Raw genomic sequence first — 16,050 nt, forward strand, 5'->3', positions numbered from 1 at the left:
AGGAGACACGTGTTTGTTATTGCAATGTATGTCAATCTTTGATGTAAGTATCGTATAGATTGAAAATAAATTATCAGTAGTTTTTACTTTTTAAAAAATAAATTAAAAACTAATTATTTAACAAAAAAGGTTACATAAACATCTCTACGAATGTGTATATATAGTCCTCAAAAATTTGGGAGTTGAAGAACTTCATTTCTTCTCTGTCTTTATATCTTCTCTTCTTGCAAAGCTTAGCCACATCAATCCATCACCGCATTGCCATCACGAATCTCTATAATTATCACTAAAAACCAATATAAACATTATGTATAATATATAAATGTGTCATTTTACTTGGCTTCAAATTACATTTATGGTCTTCAACTTTAGATGTGCACAAACAGACACTTAAACTCGTATAAAGTTGAACAAATAGAGACACATATCATTTTTTTGTCTTACATGGTGTCCTACATGTATCGTGTTATGTAGGACTCATGTGTTTATTTATTTAAAAGTTGGATAGCTAAAGAGTGTTTATTTGTGCATTATGGAAGTTGGAAGTTAAAGTTAAAATTTAAAATTCAATATATGTACTATGCCTAAACATTACTTATTTATCGCAAATCATACAAAATTTCTTCATGTACAAAAGAAAGATGACGAAGAAAAGGAACCAGCAACAAACTCACACATCAACAAATTCATTTCAATTCATAAGGTTTAAACTGATATTATTCATAAATGTCCATGTATGTCAAATTACATAGAAAGATATACTGTCTTATAACTCTGTCATACACTAGACATATATTATATATACATTTTATATATATCAGATATTTACTCATTGTGCACCTATAACATACAAATAGCTTAAATATGATAGATAATTATATGTGATCATAATATCTTTCACACGAATAATATAACAATTCTTTTTACAAAAGAAAAAAGAGTAGATTTTCATTGAGTGTTTGTGGCAAAGTTTATGGGAGCAAGAAAAAGATTGTCCAATACTAGATATATCTATTCTATTTTGAGTTGTGTGGGTGTGGATAGAGTGAAACAGTAGAAGAGACCCATTGTAATTGGGGTGGGCGTTCGATTCTTTGATTTGATTTAATTAAATTTTGATTTGATCTTTTGGTATTTGATTTTAGAAAAATGTGCATCATATTTATATCAAACTAAGATCGGTTTGATTTATTTTTTTCCACTTCAATTCGATTTAATTCGATGTTTTAAAATTAATTTTCGATGTGAATGAAAATAAAGTGGAAACATAATAAATGTTAAGTTTCACGTGCTTGATAAAAATAAAGAGAAGGTAAATGTACGACATTATTTTTGGTTTCTCCCATACCTGAATGAATAAAGAAGAAAGCAAAATATAAGGACTCACAATGTATGAGAAGGTACATAAATAGAAACTAATAAGCGTTTGCTAGTTGCTACAATGAACAAAAGCTAACAAGCGAACAAACGTTTACTACAATAATAGTTCCAGACTTAAATTGTCATTATAATGTTATATACGTAAAACAAATTTTTGTCGTAAAGGGCTAGTTGAAGTAAAAAGTTTAAAAGGGTTATGTAAATATTTTAAGTAAAACATGTATAAGTATTATTAATTAAACAACATAATTAAATGTTTTTAAATTTATTTAAGAACTTCAGTTCTTCGGTGCACCGTAATTTCGGGACCCTTGCACCGAACTCCGAATTCAAGAATCGAAGTTTTGAAAATAAAAAATTAATACCGAACCGAAGAATTAAAAGCTAAAGAATCAAAATAATTCAATTCAGTTATATTTTTTTTATATTTATGCCCCCGCTAATTATACTCAATTGAATGGCTACAATTGAGAAATGATCTCTATTAATTTGCTATAATCGTTAAATATTGTCATATTAGGAATTAAGCGCAAATACTCATAACATTAATTTAATTAGAACTAAAAAAATAATTATCAATATAATGATAAATAAATTTTTTGAGTGAAGTGCATAAATATTCACTTTTAGGTCCGTTAATTAATTTACTATTTAAAATATTGTTTCGTAGATTTATTAACTCGAGACAAAATTTAAAATAATTACATTTGAACTTTTATAGTTTCAAATCTTTTTATTTGAATTGTGCCTAATGAATGCGAAACATAATATGCATAAACTTGAAGTTTGATATGACTTATCAATATCTTTTTTTTTTTGGGTTGAAGTTATAGACTTGACAAGGTCAAATTTTAAACATTGTTGATTAAAGATTTATCTAACTTGTCAAAATTAATATCGTACATTTTTTTTATTGAGAAATATGTAAAATTAATTAAATCTTTAGTCATATCTCTTTGAATATGTCATGTACGACTAAAATGCACAGAAAATAAACTAAAAATCTTACTATATAATCGAATACCCAACTATACTGGAGTTCATTTCATAAAAAAATAAAATCTCAATCATCAATTTATCAAAAAATAACAAATTTAATAAGCTCATTATATACTTTTAATCTTTATCATATATAAACGTACTTCAATATATATGCTGTTCTCCTCAAATCTTTATATGTTTTTTTTTATTTAGTTCAAATGCATGTAAAACGGAAAAAATCAATATGTGAATTTGATTTTTTTTTAAAAAAATGATAATTCAAAGAAAATACTTTTAGTACTAGTTAAATAGGCAATCAGAAGTGTTCTTCTTCTTCTTTTTTTTTTTTTAAAAAAAGATGATAATTAAAAAAAAAGTGTTTTTTTCTTGAAATTACTGTCTTTGATGAAGACAGGCCCAAAAGAAGTGGAGCCCACTTAAACAAATTTGTGAGGCTCACAAATCGGATTAGTCACCCGAAAACAGAAGATTCTTGGAGCAAACATTAGAGTGAAGATAAACTTGAAAGTACCAAAAACCCAGAAAGTCTAATTTTTAATAAAAATAGAAATAAATATTTAAAAAAAAAAAAAGAAGAGAGAGAAAAGTGGCTTCTCAATCAATGAAACAAAACACATAGTAGTTGATTTCATTGTCAAAAAAATAAGAAAAAAAAGACTCAAACCTCAAAGAGTTTTTTTGTTTAAAACAACAAAAGGAAGTAGTAGTGTATTACAACATTACATGTATGTACATGTTAAATTGTAATAACGTGTTTTTGAAATTTAAAAAAAAAACATAATTTTTTTTTTTGGGAAAAATTAAAAATTATAGAATTACACCGAAAGAAGATGGAATTTGGAACAAACAAGAGGGACTTGTTCTACTATACTGTTCCTTTTTATTCAATTTCTTCTGCTTCTATCGCCTCCTCTCTTCTGTATTGGGTTTATTTTTGTTTTTCCCTTTTTCATTTATTCTTATTATTAGTATTTTTATTTACCTCTTCTTTTTTTCTCCATGTGTTCTTGGTTATCACGGGAAGAATATATAGTTACCTATCTGTAACGGGGTTGTTTTTCTTTCAATAAAGATTGGATTTTTAGGGTTTTCTTCAACAAAGATCTGAAAAAATGGATGGTGGGTCGGATGGGGAAGGCAATAGGAACCTTATTCAGAGTTCATCTGAAGGACCCAAGAAGCCAAAGAGGCAGATGAAGACTCCCTTTCAACTGGAAACCCTAGAAAGGGTCTATGCTAGTATGTTTTCTTTCTATTTACTTATGGACTTGATATTTTCTTGATTCTTGATCTGGGGTTGTTTAAATCGTGTGTAGATGTGGGAAATTTGGGAGATTTAGGTGTATTATGCTGTTTATGAGACTGGAAGATGATTTGATGTGGAATTCTTTTGTGTTGTATCTACTTTGCATATTATGTAGGTGCAAACAACTGGGATGGGGATCCTATGTTAGTTTTTACGGGTGAAATTTTCAGTCTTTCTGTGGATTCTACCATTATGGTTGTTTGGTAGTGCCTTAATATTGGTGTATGTTGTGTATATCTCCCTATTGATTGTGCTCTGTGTGGAGAAGGAATTTTTGGGATTAATGTTATTGTGGGATATGCTATTCTTGTGTAATATTTTTCTACTCTGCATATAAATGTGTTTGAATGCTGTCACAAACATAGAGATCGATGGACAAAATTTTGGTCTTTATAATAGGTTCTGCGATTCCCCCATGTATGGACTGATGTTAACATTTAGTTATCAAATCTATTAATGTGTTTGTGTTTTTGTAATTGTGATATTTGACATGAACTCTCTTTTGTTTTGCTTTGTTGTTTATGCAGTGGAGACATATCCATCTGAGGCCATTCGCGCTGAGCTGTCAGAAAAATTAGGTCTAACGGACCGGCAGTTGCAGATGTGGTTTTGTCACAGGAGGTTGAAGGACAAAAATACATCAGGGGGGACAGAAAAGAAGCCACGCACTGGTGGGACAGGTGGTAAGAGAAATTTGCCGGAGTCACCTAGAGAGGATTTAGTGGTTGCTGAAGCTGCTAGTGACCGTGGCTCAGGATCAGTTTCAAGGTCAGGTTCAGGGTCAGGGTCAAGTCGGTTTGATAATGGAGATGATATGCCAGCACCGTCCATAAGATCTTATGAATCACCTAGGAGGGCAATGGAGCGACGAGTAATAGCTTGTATAGAAGCACAATTAGGAGAACCTTTACGTGATGATGGTCCTATTATTGGGGTGGAGTTTGATGAGCTTCCACCTGGTGCATTTGGGATACCTATTGGTAAATTAACCTACTCAATGTTATTGGAGATATTATAATATAAATGCACGTATGGTGTTTATCTTCTAAATTTGGATATTAGTATTGAAATGAAAGAATTTGACAATTCATATTGTCCTACATGGTCTCATTTTTCCATGTCTTTGTAGGTGTAGTTTATGATGTTATCTCAGTGTGCTTGTGAATGCATATTTATTTTCTTAAAATGATTACATTTTTGAAACAGAAAACTAATTCTGTAAAGTTCAGTGTTAAATAAGTCCAAACGGGATTTGAGAATCTTTTCAGGCAAGAGATTATTTTCAAATAAAACATTGGATCATTGAATGCCTAATGTTATTGTTTGTTACTTCCCTCTCCAAATTTTATGAGATTATATCATCATATATGTTCGTAAGTTGCTCTTTGGAGTGCTTGTTGCCTCCTATTGATTTGCCTTTGGGAAGGAGAGCAGTAATATCTTGATGTGAATGATAGAAGTAATGAATATTCTTGACTTTATGTGAATATCAAATGAGATCAAGACCTTACTGTATTTATCAAAACACTGCTCTGTGAGTTGCTATCCTGAACTATGCCTCACTTGCTTTATGAGTTGCTATCCTGAAAAATGCCTCACTAATATGAGAAACATGACCAAGGGAATCTACTCATTCCTCTGCTGTGTGCTACTTCACAGAATGCTGGTTGTTTAACAATGTTAGCGTTTTCATGTTTGTTTCCCTGAAGCCTCTTGTCATTTGGGTGTACTGATCATGTGTCATCTGGCTATCGACCTGTGGCCTTACAATATTTTGTTCAGACCTTATCGTTTTAAAGCCAGTTCTTTTGGATTGCTTTTTTGATTTGTTTTATCTTTTATTTTTCATTTATGGCACAGATTTGGAAGAACGTACGGACCATTACAGACAATCTTTTGACTGCAAATTGTATGGACAATATGATGCTAAAGTTAATGTTGGATCAGCTCTCTCTCTTTCTCCGGTATGTATAAAGAGATCAGTCTCTTGGTATTTCACATTGCGCATTTGAGTGGTTATAGCCTTGTAGGATGTGTAATATATTGTATCTTTATCCTTCTACTTTCTTGAGGAGCTACTCTCTTCTCCTATGCTCCACTGGATTTTCTTAGACCCTCTGTTTGGTCACTTTGCAAATAATTTATTTCTTTTCATTCTCCTAGCTTAAAATAATTGTGTGGCTTATTTACCGTCATCATTTAACCTCAGGATCTGTAAGTTTTTGTTGGGATATTGTTCTATATCTGTTGGTGAAGTTATTGCATAATGGGCTGGTTTTTTCACTATCAATTTGTGTGTTTGCTGCAATGCTGCTAGCTTTCATGGTTGTTATCTAGGGGGTATTATAAAATGTGCCATGTGACTGGCTAGTTTTGGATAATAACATGTCAATGGTAAAACTTGAAAGTGAGATTTATTAGCAGGTCAATTTGATGGTCAAGCTTAGCTCTACTTTATCTTCAGGTTCTGACAAATGGTCATCGTGAACCTGCTGAGCCCAAGATTGTATCTGATAAATATGGACAAATTGCAGCCCCTTACCCTTATGATTCGTCTGTTGACTGTCCTTCTAAAAACATGGCAACCATGCAACGCAATGGACATTTTGTTAGGGAATATGGTGTTGAAGGTCAAAGCATTGGTATGATGTCTCAGCAGAGCAGGCAGAGACGCTTTCTATCCCCTTCGCGGGATAATGAATTCGTCCCTGGTAATGAGGACATGTTGCAATTGGATCGGAAGCGCAAGGTAAGTTGAAGCTTCATAAGTTTATTTCTTGCGGTCATAGAAGCACTACCCACCATGCTGTTTTATTCTCTTTGTTTCCGCAGTAGGCTTAATTGTTGGTTTCTTGCAGAGTGAAGAATTTGGAATGGGAAGAGAAGTTCAAGTCAATGAAAAACGGATGCGGAAAGAACTTGAGAAACAAGATCTTCTACGGCGGAAAGTACGGAATATTTACATTTCTTGATGTGTAGCTTCTGAATCTTAATTTAAAAGTGTAAACATTGGAAAATTATTTTAATGTTTCTACAACTGATATTATAATATTTTCCTGTAAGATGGAAGAACAAATGAAAAAGGACATGGAGAAACAGGATCGTGAAAGAAAAAAGGAAGAACAAAGGCTGATGCGTGAACAGCAAAGGAAGGAGGAGCGATTTCAGCGCGAGGAGAAACGTGAAATGGAGAGGAGAGAGAAGTTTTTGCAGAGGGAGCTCGTGAGGGTAGGTTTTCAAAATGAGAATTTTGTTTTCCCCATGCTTGCATTTTTTACTTTTAAAATCTGCTAATTGGATTCTTCCCGGTACTATTGGATTTGTAATCATTAGGTGGAGAGGAAAAAACAAAAAGATGAGCTACGAAAAGAGAAAGAAGCTGCAAAACAGAAGGCTGCTATGGAGAAGGCAATGGCACGCAGAATTGCTAAAGAATCAATGGAGCTGATCGAGGATGAGCGCTTGGAACTTATGGATCTGGCTGCCTCTAGCAAAGGGCTACCATCAATTGCATCTCTTAATTATGACACTTTGCAGAACCTTGAGTCATTTAGAGGTAGGAGTTTGTTAACTTGACCGATTCTATAAAAATTAATTCTGCATGCTATTTTTAGTTTTAATGCTTTAGTTCAGGATTAGGTAATAGCATTATGTTGAAATCTCATTTACGTCGCATTTTTATCTTGTATTCCTTACGAAGAGCATGCTAGATGGTAGGGATTCCAGGAAAACCAATGATCACCTGGAATTTGGTTCAAAGTCTTATTTATAATCCAGTCTGAAGTAGAAATTTGCATATTATTCATTTTTTTCTCGCCTTTGCCTTATTTAAGCTGCTTATTTGCAAAGGTCATAAAGTTTTTGGTCTGTTGCTGAAATCTGTCTTATGTGATCCAGAATCTTTGTGTGAATTCCCTCCCAAGTCTGTTCAATTGAAAAAACCATTCTCCGTCGAACCCTGGATTGCTTCAGATGACAATGTCGGGAATCTTCTTATGGTATGCTGCTTGATCATTTAAATTTGTCTACATCACTAGTTGACTGATCTTTCTTTTGTTCTTCTATTTATGAAGTATTTCCTGCTTTTGCAGATTAAAGCAATGACACTAATTTTGATGATTATCTAAACCACATATCTACTCCTATTTGCTTATCTAAACTTAATCATTGGTTGGCTAAAGGATTTTAGACCACTCATCAGTACAAACTTATTTATATTTCAGATTAAAATAGTCAAAGTATGGATAGAGGCTTCTTTCTTCTTCCTGGTTATATCAAGTCAAATGTCAATGTTCTAGTCAATTTAGGATAGGAATTCCTATCTTTTGCAAATTTATCTTGTTTTCTTAAGAGTATTAATTAAACATCAATATTAAGGGTCTTAGAAATGTTACAAGCAATCTGTTAGTGTCGTGTGCCCTCTCTCATTGAAATGACTTTGATCTATGGCTTAGAAAAACTCATTTGATTACTTAATTGAGTGGTGGAGAAACTGTTAATACTTAACGGATGTCATACATTTAGTTTAAAATGATGAAGAGTAGTATTTGGTTTATATAAGTTTGAATTTTCGGATGGAGTGGAATTTAGGATTTAAAGAAACAGGGTCAGTATTTATTGGCAGACCAAAGTGGAAAATAAGTCATCTTTACTTGGATGGATTGTAATTGTTGAAAACTAAAATAGTAGTCATCAAACTAAATGAAGGATGATAAAACAAGGAAAAGGAGTGAAGAACATATTTTTGCTCTAAACCAAGTTTTCTATGAGTCTTATCTTGATTTTGCTGTTTTGTGTTTTGAGTCAGGTCTCTTAGTGCATTTGAACTGAACATCAAACTTTTGATTTTTGCAGGCTTGGAGATTCTGCTTAAATTTTGCAGACATTCTCGGGCTTTGGCCTTTCACACTTGACGAATTTCTTCAAGCTTTCCATGACTATGTGAGTACCTTTGGCTAAAGTTACTCGTGAACTGGCGTTCTGAGTTACTTTTTCTGCATAGTCCGGGGGACTATCACATTTACTTATCTTCTTAAAAAGGCTGGATGGGGGTCTGATTGCCATAGTTTAATTGTTCTCTGTTCAGGATTCCAGATTGTTGGCTGAGATACAAATTGCTCTTTTGAAACTGATTATAAAAGATATTGAAGATGTTGCTCGCACTCCTTCTGGTGGGCCTGGGACAAATCAGTATAGTGCTGTCAATCCTGAAGGTGGACATCCTCAAATAGTTGAAGGGGTAATCACTGCTGTGCACACTTGCTCTTTGGAACACAATTTACTCTATTGTGGGATGATCAAAGCTTACCAGTTTGTGGACTTCATTGACAGGCATATCTTTGGGGTTTTGACATACGCAGTTGGCAGAGGCTCTTAAATCCTTTGACGTGGTCTGAAGTACTGCGCCAATTTGCACTCTCTGCTGGATTTGGACCTCCATTAAAGAAAAAGAGAGAACGCACTTGTTTGAATGATTCTGATGAGGTGCACCATTTTCTGTCCTCATTTTCATCTTATTGATATATCATGGCTTCTATTTTTTTCCTGTGGCTTAATATGTAATATTTTGTAGTAATCTAAGTAAGTGGATATTTTGACATAGGTTTGCTGCAGATGGGAGACATAGTGAACTTCTTAGTAATTGGTTATTTTGATGAGATGTATACTTCAAAAACTCACTTGAGATGTTTTTTTGTAATTGCTCTCTGCTATTGCCATAGGACAGTAGTTGCAATTTGGATAGATGTCTTCTTCTTAGCTATTTTATGTTGTGTAAAGTCATTATCTTATGTTTCATTCTGGTGGTGCTATTTCTATGGTCATGTATAATATCCGCCCAAGTTCATGATCCATTAGCTAGTCTGCCTAATTTTGATCATACCAGATTCAGTTGATAGCACAGCATTTTTTGTCAAGACACTCGGATCTTGATTGAATCATCTTGAACCACTAGGATTCAAACTGTTTCTTCTTCCAATTGTGTTATCCAACCATTGTTTCTTTCATGTACTGGCAGTCAGTGAAGTGGGTGAAAACTAGGGGAGACTAGGGTCAAATCCCAGGATAGACAACCTAGGCTAGGTGACTTTTTCCCATTTGTCCAAGGTTAGGTGAGCAGAGGCACATGGTGTTCCTGTTGGTGGGAGGTAGCAGGTGGAATAGTCGAGGCGAGTGTAAGGTGGCCCAGGCACAACTATTTTTAGAAAAAGAAAATGTTGGTATATATGGTGCTATGTAGGTTTGCTTATTGAAATGCTGGTATAAAGTTGGATGACTGTGGGAAAGTCAATCTGCTACTGATGGATTCTCACCGAAACTAGCTCCCTAGCCATAAATTTTTCCACCTTTTAGTCCATCATCCCAAGCTATTGCTCTCCCAACTATCTCAATTAGCTGATATTGCATACTTCTTGAATCAATTAGAAGCTTTACCTTTTGGACCTATGTGATGTCGTTTTAAAATCGAACTCCGTGGTCATAGTCGACCTTAAGTTGCTTTGAATTGAAGCTTAATTGTTATTGTTTTGTGAGATGCTGGTTTGCGGTTAAATGGTAGTTCTAAGATAATCATCAGAGAGCTGCTCACTCGTATCTTTGAATGCTCTGTATCCGTTCTTCGGCATTCTAGGTCAAATGGATGGTGCACTATGTCTAATTATGGTAATGTTCTTTAATTATGCAGACTAAAGGTTGCGAAGACATTGTGTCCAACCTTCGAAGTGGTTCGGCAGCTCTTAATGCTGTTGCAATTATGCAAGAAAAAGGGCATATGTCACAACGCAAATCCAGGCATCGGCTGACACCAGGGACTGTGAAATTTGCTGCTTACCATGTTCTCGCTCTCGAGGGAGACAAGGGCTTGAATGTTCTAGATATTGCGGAAAGGATTCAAGTAAGTATTCTCTTGATTCACATTGTCACTGTCTCATGTTAATCTGGTTCGATTTGTTTGAAGATTTCTTGTTAATTTCTTCTCTATGCTTTGTTCTACAGAAATCTGGTTTACGTGACCTTTCAACCAGCAAGACTCCAGAAGCCTCTATATCTGTTGCTTTGTCAAGGGATCCAATACTTTTTGAAAGAATTGCTCCTTCAACATACAATGTTCGACTTGCTTTTAGGAAGGATCCTGCTGATGCTGACGCAATTATTTCAGCAGCCAAGGAGAAAATACAAAGATATGCTAATGGGTTTCTCTCTGGACAAAATGTTGAAGATGAAGAAAGAGATGACGATTCTGAAGGTGAAGGTGATGTTGCTGAAGGTCCAGAAGTCGATGACTTGGGTACTTCATATGGTGCTAACAAGAACAATGAACAAAGCAGCCTACTTGACACCTGCTTGGTGAATGGAAAAAGTAAGCTATCTGATGAGATTGGACAACAAATTGGAGTTGATGTTGTTGGTAAGGACATGTTTCTAACTACTAATGTTTTTTTATGTTTTATGCTTTATTTTTTTTATTTTTTTGATGTGAAAGCACATCATTGTAGTAGTTCTTTGGAAACACTATTTTTCATTATCTGTTGATGCACTCTTATAGGTATTGCGGTTAGTAACCCCAGCCAAGGCTGTTCAGAAATTGACGAGACCAAAGCAGGTGAGCCATGGGTTCAAGGACTCGCTGAAGGTGAATACTCTGACCTATGTGTTGAGGAGCGTTTAAGTGCTCTTATTGCCTTGATTGGCATAGCAAATGAAGGAAATTCTATCCGTGCAATTCTTGAGGTAATAGATCTGGTAAATTTATCATTATAGACCATTATTCCATTACTGTCTCTTTCAGCTATCTAACAAAGATGGTTTTGTAGGACCGTCTGGATGCAGCAAATGCTTTGAAAAAACAGATGTGGGCTGAATCCCAATTGGATAAAAGACGATTGAAGGAGGAGACAATCAATAAATTTAATGATAGTTCCTTCAATGTTGTGGTTGAGGGTAGCCAAAGCCCATTGGGGTATCCAAACAATAAAAATCATGGGACATCACCAACCACACTGGTAAAGGATGACTCTGCTGGTATAGTAGACAATCTTCAGAACCACTTTGAAAGCATTCCTGCTGAGAAGAGTTCAGCCGCACAAGAAACCTTTGTGGGTCAATTTGCTGTACCAAGTGGGAATACAGCAGAAAGGTCACGCATGCAGTTAAAATCTTTCATTGGCCACAAAGCAGAAGAGATGTATGTGTACAGGTCTTTGCCTTTAGGTCAAGACCGGAGACGCAATCGTTACTGGCTATTTGTTGCCTCTGGTTCTAGCGAAGATCCTGGTTCTGGCAGGATATTTGTTGAATCACCTCATGGCTGCTGGAAACTTATTGACACTGAAGAGGTATGCTCCTTTCATTATTTCTTACAATGCGCTTTGCTGTTAGTGCGTCAAAGTATGTTTAGTTGGCTGAATATACATTTTACCCAAGGGAAAATGCTTGCACTATTTTTTTTTTTTTTAAAAAAAAGAGGCCAGCCCAGTGCACCACGCTTTGTGTGGGGGGTCCAAGGATGGGTCTGACCGTAATGGCTCTATTGTATGCAACCTTACCCTGCATTTCTTCAAAGAGTTTTTTCTGTATTTAGGTGTAAGAAATGGCAAGTTAGGACTGAACAAGATATAACAATTGACAATGTCTGGTAAATGAAGACCCTGGATGAATCCGTAATTTAGACTTTAGAGAGAATTACATGTCTGGTAATACTCAAAAAGTGTTGTGGGAATTGTTGCTTTTCTGGACTAAAAAGTTATTGGGGTCAGAGAAATATGTAGTTGTATAGATCTTAGCAAGGTCTTGTCTGTCCTAAGAATATTAGACCTAGCTATTACCTGTTTATCTACTAATCCTTTATTTTACCTGCAGGCATTTGATTGTCTTTTGGCTTCTTTGGATACTCGAGGGGTTAGGGAATCACATTTGCATATTATGTTACAAAAGATTGAGGGTCCTTTCAAGGGGCGCGCACGGCAAAACATGTCTTGTGGAGCTAGTTCAAACCCAACATCTGGTGTAAGTGCAGACAGTCCTGGCAGTGCCATATATGGCGTGAGTTCTGATAGCTGGGAAACATCTTCTTCTTTTAAGATTGAGCTCGGAAGGACCGAGGAAGAGAAAAAGAATGCCTTACAGAGATACCAAGTTTTTCAGATCTGGATGTGGAAAGAATGTCTCAGCTCATCAATTTTATGTGCCATGCGGTATGGGAAGAAAAGGTGCTTGCCACTTTTGGGCATTTGTGGCCACTGTTTAGATTCTTACCTTTCTGAAGAGGGTATTTGCCCTTCTTGCAACAAGATGAATTGCGAAGTTGACATGAACGGCAAGTTCATTGAGCAGGCAATGGATTCTATGGACAATCTGAAAATTGATTACAATAATTTGGTGGTTTCAAACGCTTGTCCTGTAAGAGTAAGATTAATGAAGGCCGTATTAAGTTTCACTGAGGTGAGACTTTTGAGATATATCTCCAAGAATGTGGTTTTCTGTTAGGCTGTCTGCCTTCACTTTTCTCCTTCTGTATTTGTCTTTCCTATGTCTGAGACATATGAACATGAAGTACATATGTGATATGAGGCACAATCTGTTGACTGCTTTTAGTTTCTTATAGCATGATATTTAGTATTAACTTTGTTGCTGGAATGCACAGGTTTGTGTGCCATATGAGGCACTTCAATCATCTTGGACAGAAGACTGTAGAAAGACATGGGGCCTGAAACTGCAAAATTCGTCATCTCCTGAGGATCTTCTCCAGGTATCTCACTCCCTTCGACTCGTCTTATATGAGATTACCGTTTGAGTCTTGTGTTTTACAAGTTTTTGAATGTTTTTTTAGATTTGTTTGGTTATGAACAAATATGATTTTTAGTTCTTTTTATGAAATGCATTACTTTCTCGAATTTCCAAGAATGTTGAAGATTCTTTTTTCTTGGCATGTGTGAGTTCACTACGAAAATATGCTTTGGGACTCATCTGTACCCCATCATTAATCATTGTTATTTGTACAGTAATTATATTTTTGTTTATTTCATTTTCTTGGGTCAGTCTAATTTAGGCTTACAGATAGAAGTGTCTTGTCAAGGTACAATTTTTTTTTTTTATGATGTTGAATTAAGGTGAAAAAATATATATGCTTAGATGTATTATAATGAACTGGCAGGATTTCTTCTCTAGTGAGTTCTCTCTTCTTGTCTTTTTGAATAAAAGAGGGAGAAAGAGTAGAATATAGAAGTGAAGGTTACCCCCCATCTGGGAATTGGTTTTACTCCTGCATGGTTGTTCCTCAAAACAGTTATTTTGATCATCTAAGTTCTGTACTTTGCCAGGAAGCATATGGCAAATTCAGATAGTTCGACTGATTTGTTTGCTGTTGCTGAACCTGTTCCTATACATCCCCTCCAAATTCAGAAGCTGCAAGAAGAAATGGTTCTTGATTTTTTATTTTTTATTTTTTGGGCAGATTCTGACTCAGTTAGAGGGTGTCATCAATCGTGATTACTTGTCTGCTGACTATGAGACTGCACAAGAATTGATGGGTCTATGCGCTTTATCAAGAAAAACTGCTCTTGAATCTACTTACCCTGAACCTGTGCCACAGCTCCCATGGATACCTCAGACCACCTCTGCAGTGGCTCTCAGACTTTTGGAGCTTGATTCCTCCATATCCTATGATCCTCAGCAGAAAACTGAGGCTGAGTTGAAAAATAAAGTAGATTGCCTTCCAGTTGAGTTGTCTTTCCTTCTGATTTAAGTCATTGGTATTTATTAATTATGTTTAGTTTTGCTGTTTATCCATGTTTATTTGCACTGCATGCTACTGTCTTTGTGGATTTATTTTTGGTGAAAGAAAAATTTTCAACTTGTATATGGTCCAACATTTGATCATCCACTGGCTTATCGCATCTAGGACTGCAGATAATACCTGTGACTATATAATAAATGCTATAATTTTGGATAAGGATGTTCTTTCTTCTGAATCGTCTTGATGACTTAATTTTTTTCTTGCATACAGAAGCCATCTTTGGGGTATGCTTCTTTGAAAGATCCACAAAAGATAGAAGCAACAGTGATGGATCATGGACTAATGAGAGAGGAAAACTGGGATTATCTCAACAATATGCCTAGCAGCTCAAGAAGTAGGCAAGTTGTTCGTGGGAGGGGAGGCAGTCGTCCTCGTGGAAAGCTGCAAAAAGGAACTACTAGCAAACAACCAGAGTCTGGCAGGACTGTTGTAAGGCCTAGTGAGACGTTAACTCAAGTTCTTATTAAGCAGGGAGAAACGCATGGGCAGAGACATGTACGAGGTCGCCGAACTGTCAGGAAGAGGAGAATAGAACAGAAAATTGTGGAAGAGGCTCAACCAGATTATTTGGGTGACAGAAGCAGCCGGCTAAGTCTTGTAGTATCACCTAGAAAGCATGTGACAGAAGAGTTCGACATGAATATGGAAGGAATAGAAGCCACAAATGACAATAGTATTAGTATGGAAGCTGCTGAATCTGATGATAGTGCTCCTGAAAATACATATGATTTTAATAGGAGTGATCTAATGGATATGTCAGATGAGGATCAGGTTGTTTCTGCCGGTGATGGAATTGAAGACGACAATGACGATGAAGATGATGATGACAACGACAACGCTGATAGATACAGAAGCCATGGTCAAAATCTGGGAAGATATGTTAACATGGATGACGACTCAGATAGAGATGGGGATGTCAATGAGGATCAAGAGTCGGGCTCTTCAGAGTCTGAAGATTATAGTGATTGAGGTTGCCAAGATTTTTGTGGGGCTTGACAACTGCAATATAGCTCTGATGGTTGATCGCCAGAACACAGAGGTTCAGTGTGATGCGTTCGTTCTTCTTTTAAGGAACTTTGGTATTCTTTTGAGATGAAGCCCAAGAGCTGGCTTGTCTTTGTATATAGTGTTAAAGGAGCAGAGTTTTGTTACACTTTATTATCATAGAACAATAGTATAAAAAATTGGTAGTCAGTCGAGAGTTCGAATACCGTCGTGCAATCATCTATTAAGAGGGGCTGTTGGTGATCAAAATCATCTATGTCAAATTCTACAGTTGCACATTTCTGATCATTTTTACTTCAATGTTAAAATGATTGATGGCTTATCTAAATGATAGCTTGTTAGGCAATATCTTTTGCTCCACTGTAGTTTATTATTTTATTTCTCACTCTTTTGATAATTGCAAAAACTCAAATTTAGTTTGAAGTTTCCCTGTAACAGTAGCCAATTTGAGTAAAGACTAATGAAATGTAGTCGACAGATATCTAGCATTAAAAAAGAACACCGTTTTTACATTGAAGAAAGTAGATCTCATAAAGCGTTTGGATAAAATCGTTGAGACTAGTTC

The 16,050-nt window shown here is 35.5% G+C and overlaps 1 protein-coding gene across 2 annotated transcripts; it reads left to right on the forward strand.

Moving 5' to 3' along the window:
• The first annotated feature begins 2,861 nt into the window (after positions 1-2,861).
• Positions 2,862-15,831, forward strand: LOC101262772 (homeobox-DDT domain protein RLT1). 2 transcript variants are annotated; one of them, XM_004232874.5, is made up of 19 exons: positions 2,862-3,621; positions 4,216-4,668; positions 5,549-5,652; positions 6,153-6,437; positions 6,547-6,636; positions 6,752-6,916; positions 7,022-7,244; positions 7,586-7,686; positions 8,543-8,629; positions 8,775-8,927; positions 9,020-9,172; positions 10,371-10,580; positions 10,682-11,093; positions 11,232-11,416; positions 11,500-12,021; positions 12,545-13,126; positions 13,329-13,433; positions 14,139-14,402; positions 14,691-15,831. In XM_004232874.5, exons 1-19 carry the CDS (start codon positions 3,495-3,497, stop codon positions 15,447-15,449), a joined length of 4,980 nt encoding a protein of 1,659 aa, XP_004232922.1. In that variant the 5' UTR covers positions 2,862-3,494; the 3' UTR covers positions 15,450-15,831. The 2 variants fall into 2 exon arrangements, with proteins under 2 accessions (XP_004232922.1, XP_069149748.1); XM_069293647.1 differs by having other exon boundaries at positions 14,694-15,831.
• Positions 15,832-16,050: the final 219 nt, after the last annotated feature.

This window comes from Solanum lycopersicum, chromosome 2 (assembly GCF_036512215.1).
Source record: "Solanum lycopersicum chromosome 2, SLM_r2.1".
Lineage (NCBI taxonomy): Eukaryota > Viridiplantae > Streptophyta > Magnoliopsida > Solanales > Solanaceae > Solanum > Solanum lycopersicum.

Bases quoted from the DNA above. Each gene is read 5' to 3' on its own strand.
- LOC101262772 (XM_004232874.5), top strand. From the start codon at position 3,495: ATGGATGGTGGGTCGGATGGGGAAGGCAATAGGAACCTTATTCAGAGT. The intron at 7,245-7,585 runs GTAGGAGTTTGT...TATGTGATCCAG, and splicing joins GAACCTTGAGTCATTTAGAG to AATCTTTGTGTGAATTCCCT. The intron at 8,928-9,019 runs GTAATCACTGCT...CTTCATTGACAG, and splicing joins ATCCTCAAATAGTTGAAGGG to GCATATCTTTGGGGTTTTGA.